At 34.4% G+C, this 4,815-nt stretch overlaps 1 protein-coding gene across 4 annotated transcripts in view; it reads right to left on the bottom strand.

Moving 5' to 3' along the window:
- Window positions 1-294: 294 nt before the first annotated feature.
- The window catches only part of map2 (microtubule-associated protein 2), a 305,408-nt gene continuing 300,887 nt past the window's right edge, over window positions 295-4,815 (bottom strand). For all 4 annotated transcript variants that reach the window (XM_072914441.1, XM_072914442.1, XM_072914440.1 and 1 more), the window contains 2 exons: window positions 3,501-3,613; window positions 295-1,577 (listed from right to left, as the gene is read on the bottom strand). In XM_072914441.1, the coding sequence (XP_072770542.1) occupies window positions 1,356-1,577; window positions 3,501-3,613 (335 nt within the window). In that variant the 3' untranslated portion in view covers window positions 295-1,355. The remainder of the gene's footprint in view (window positions 1,578-3,500; window positions 3,614-4,815) is intronic.

The following is a 4,815-nucleotide window of genomic DNA, read 5'->3' as shown; positions in this document are numbered from 1 at the left end:
CTACCTCACATCTAATTTTCCATTTTGAAATATTTTTTGTGGGAAATATTGCATATTTTGTGTTTTTGCCATGAAAAAATAGATCTGGAGTTGATCTAAAGATTTAAGCGTTAAAAGTAAAAAAATAAAAATAAAAAAAAGATTAATTTGTTTTTGCCATAAAAAACAAAGTTTATGACAAAAGGGAATAAAACAAACAAAAAAACAACAACATACACATAATAAAAACATATCAACCGATACATTTGAAGTTGATCGTGAGATTTAAGCGTTAAAAGTAAAAAAAAAATTAAAAAACATGTAAAAGACTTGTGTGGGACCCTTTTGGGTCCCCAAGAATTTTAGTGTGATTTTTTTCTTTTTAAAAGCTAACATTCCTCAAAAAATAATAATGAATGTTATGAGTTATTGACCTATTCAAGGGTACAATTACTTCACATCTAATTTTCCATTTTGAAATATTTTGTGGGGGAAAGATTGCATATTTTGTGTTTTTGCCATAAAAAGAACAGTTTATGACAAAAGGGCATAAAACAAACAAACAAAAAAATAACATACACATAATAAAAACATATCAACAGATACATTTGTGATCTCAAGATTTAAGCGTCAAAAGTTAAAAAAAAAAAATGTTTAAAAGACTTGTGTGGGACCCTTTTGGATCCCCAAGAAATTTAGTGTTATTTTTTTTTTTTAAAGCTAACATTCCTCAAAAAATTATAATAAATTAAAATCAATGTTATGAGTTATTGACCTATTTAAGGCTCCAATTGTTGCACATCAAGTTTTTTGATTTTCTTTAGGCAATATATTGCACATTTTGTGTTTATGCCATAAAAAAAACTGGGTTTTGACAAAAAAGGACCCAAAATATAAAAACAAAAAAATGAATAAAAACGTTATATCGACGCGATTTAAGTGTTGAATAAAATTATAATGATAATAACAATATATGGCTTATTTTTTTAATGTTATGACTGAGACCATTCTGGGTCCCCGAAAAAAAAATCTATAAATATTGTAATAGTTTGAAAATTACAAATATCATGAAAGGGACAAACGGTAGAAAAAATGGATGGATGTTTTGATTATTCAGGCCAAAGTTTGGACACCCCTGATGGAGCTGGTCTAAAACAGGACCAGGATCAGTAAGGTCGAGCCCCCCAGCCCCCCCCCGCAATAACGTACTCTATGTACACTTAACCCTACAGGACCTAGGACCAGAAGCCGACTAGTCTAAGCGACGAGGTCTCAAAGGGGAATCAAGAAGCAACAGGCAGAAATAAAGAGTTCTTTAGGAGAGGCGGAGTCAGTCCGGGAGGCTGTGAAGGCGGGAAAAGGTCCGTGATGCGTCTTCACAAACCCTGCTTGGCCAGGGCGGCGCTAACGTCCTCGGCTAAGGTCGCTAACTGCGGCGACTCCGCCATGTTGAGACTGCCGGCGGAGGACAGGTGGCTGTCCCGCTGGCACTGGGGCGACATGGAGCGGGACCGGCCCGGCGAGCGCACCACGATCTCGGCCCCGTGGTCCACCCGCGCCTTGGCTTGGTCGCGGAACGTCAGCCTGTGGCTCTCGATCTAGCAGGCAGAGCGAGATGTTTAGTCCTTCACTTCTTCCACATCAACATAGGAACTAACAACATTTGTGACCTGGGTTTTGGGTCAAATACCACTCGGTATACTACAGCAAGTCTGGGTTAGTTTTTGCCTCGTATTCTGAAGGAGAGACAGATGATGTCGTATGCTAACAGATACTACCTGGTGGTGGTTTGAGGACACTGCAGCGAGTCCCACTCCTTAATGCTTCAGCCACACGCAGGATTCTCACAGGGATGAGGCAAAAACTAACCCAGACCTACCGAGTTCTTGTTGGAGGACCCAGTATTATTACTTTTTTGAAGTTTACTGACTGAAGATTTGAAGTATTGCTGGGTTGCAGGTGACGTCGAGTCCGCCTGAGGACTCAAACACACGCGTCTTCGTCACAGGAAGTCGAGTGACGGGCGAAAATGTCGCATCCGTGAACTGTTGTTGGTCTCGGAAAATGTTCCAATAAATATTTGATAAAAAAGTTATTGTAGATAGTTTATTGAAAAGGGGAAAAACAAGCAAAAACTGCTTGGACAACTTAGTCTTTTATAATCCTTCAGTAAGACAAGAACACAAATATTTTCATTTTATGCATTCTAACTCATAAAATATGGCAAATAAGAGGTGACTAACAATGCAGCTAATATTTTCGCCCGAAATTCCCTCTAAAAAAATCCTTAATTTACATGTCGTTACCTTAATATTTACGGAGCCCCCAAAGGGAAATGGGGAACATTTATTTTTTTAATAAATTTATTATTTAAAAAATTTTTTTTAGACATGTATCTTGTGTGCAAGAGAAACTTTTTATAAAGTTATCAAAAAAAAAGAAAAAGAAAAAAAAATGTATCTTTTTTTTTTAAAGACATGTATCTTGTGCGCACGAGAAACTTTTTAGAAAGTTATTAAAAAAAAAAATTAAAAAAAAAAAATGTATCTTTTTTTTATTTAAGACATGTATTTTGTGCGCACGAGAAACTTTTTATAAAGTTATAAAAAAAAATGATCTTTTTTTTTTTTTTTTTAGACATGTATCTCATGCGCACGAGACATGTATAATGATGTATATATTTGTAAACGCTCTGAAGTGGGAAAGGGGTAGGATTAAATAAGCTTCGCTTCTTCCTACTCCTTTTCGGACATGATGTAAAATGAAATGATATGAAATTGGGTGATGTATTATGCTGTAAGTGTGTTCATGTATGAAATAAACTAAAGAAAGAAAGAAATAAGTATTGTTGGCGCTTTTTGGATGTTTTTTAGAGGGAATTACGGGCACAAGAGTGTACTCTTATTTGCTGCATTGTTAGCCACCTCTTATTTGCCATATTTTACGACTTAGAATGCATAAAAAGAAAAACGTGTGTGTTCTTGACAAAGTTGTCACTCGGCAGTCTAAGCGGTTTTTGCTTGTTTTATATATATAAAAATATATTATATATATATTAAATTGAAAAATATATATAATAAAAAAATATATGTATGTATATATATATATATATATATATATATATATATATGTATATATATATATATATTTTTTAAATAAAAAAAATAAAATAAAAACATACAAAAAAAAATAAAATATATATATATATATTTTTTAAATTATATATATATTTTTAAATACAATTTTAAAATATATATAAATATATGTATATTTTTTTAATTATATATATATATATTAAATAAAATTTTAAAATATATATATATTTTTTTCTAATAGGAGGAATAATAAATAATAATAAATAATAAATGCAAAACTGGGCAATAACTAAACAAGATTTTCTTCATTTGGCGCTATAAGATCAAAATGACTTCCGAATGTTTCCCTTTTCTTAGTTGCATTAATTAATTTATTTATATATTTTTTTACTTCCATGGATGCAACCCAGCAACACAAACGCTTACTGTAAAACGGCCTCCTCCGGGAGTGTGGTGAGCATTGTCCAAAGAGCCCACCTTGGCTTGGGCTTTGTCCTTGAAGTCCAGTTTCACACTCTCGATGCGAACATTGCCGCCTCCTGAAGAGGCAGACATCAAAACAAAGCGTTTGATTGACGAGCGCTGACATTTGAACTGGTTACAGACCTAGAATGTAGGGGCAGGTGTAATATAATACCACTGCGCAGGTAACAAATGACACCACCAGGTGGTGCTGCAGCACATGAGGCTGTCAGTGCAGCTATAATTACATAAGAAATAAGAAAATACTGCATTTTCTTTTATTTGTGGTTAACATGAATGCACACACACACACACACACACACACACATACTGGTTATTATTTAGAATGGGGACCAAGTTTTTGATCATGTAGCGACCAACTGTAGTTACTGGGTTTCTATAGTGTTCCTGAGCCCATGTGGTGATATCCTTTACACATTGATGTCGCTTATTGATGCAGTACCACCTGAGGGATCGAAGGTCACGGGCTTAGCTGCTTATGTGCAGTGATTTCTCCAGATTCTCTGAACCCTTTGATGTTATTACGGACCGTAGATGGTGAAATCCCTAAATTCCTTGCAATAGCTGGTTGAGAAAGGTTTTTCTTAAACTGTTCAACAATTTGCTCACGCATTTGTTGACAAAGTGGTGACCCTCGCCCCATCCTTGTTTGTGAAAGACTGAGCATTTCATGGAATCTACTTTTATACCCAATCATGGCACCCACCTGTTCCCAATTTGCCTGTTCACCTGTGGGATGTTCCAAATAAGTGTTTGATGAGCATTCCTCAACTTTATCAGTATTTATTGCCACCTTTCCCAACTTCTTTGTCACGTGTTGCTGGCATCAAATTCTAAAGTTAATGATTATTTGCAACAACAAAAAAATGTTTATCAGTTTGAACATCAAATATGTTGTCTTTGTAGCATATTCAACTGAATATGGGTTGAAAATGATTTGCAAATCATTGTATTCCGTTTATATTTACATCTAACACAATTTCCCAACTCATATGGAAACGGGGTTTGTATTTAGCAGTAATGAAGTTGTCTGCAACTCCAACTACCATATATAGAAGGATGGAAAATTCTGAATGTGAATCATACTTTAAGGTAATAATGTTTTATAATCATGCTGTATGAAAATGTCATCCTAAGGAACACTAAACCAGATTTGGTTTTTGGAAAAATATATTAGTTTTAACTAAGGATGGATACCATACAGAATCACAGTACTATTAATGCCAGGATAACAAATGTTTCACTTTTCAAGAAAATT

The sequence above is a fragment of the Nerophis lumbriciformis genome, linkage group LG13 (genome assembly GCF_033978685.3).
Source record: "Nerophis lumbriciformis linkage group LG13, RoL_Nlum_v2.1, whole genome shotgun sequence".
In the NCBI taxonomy this organism is placed as follows: Eukaryota; Metazoa; Chordata; class Actinopteri; order Syngnathiformes; family Syngnathidae; genus Nerophis; species Nerophis lumbriciformis.
Note: the sequence above shows the minus strand (reverse complement) of the source record. Positions and strands in the feature narration are given on the sequence as shown.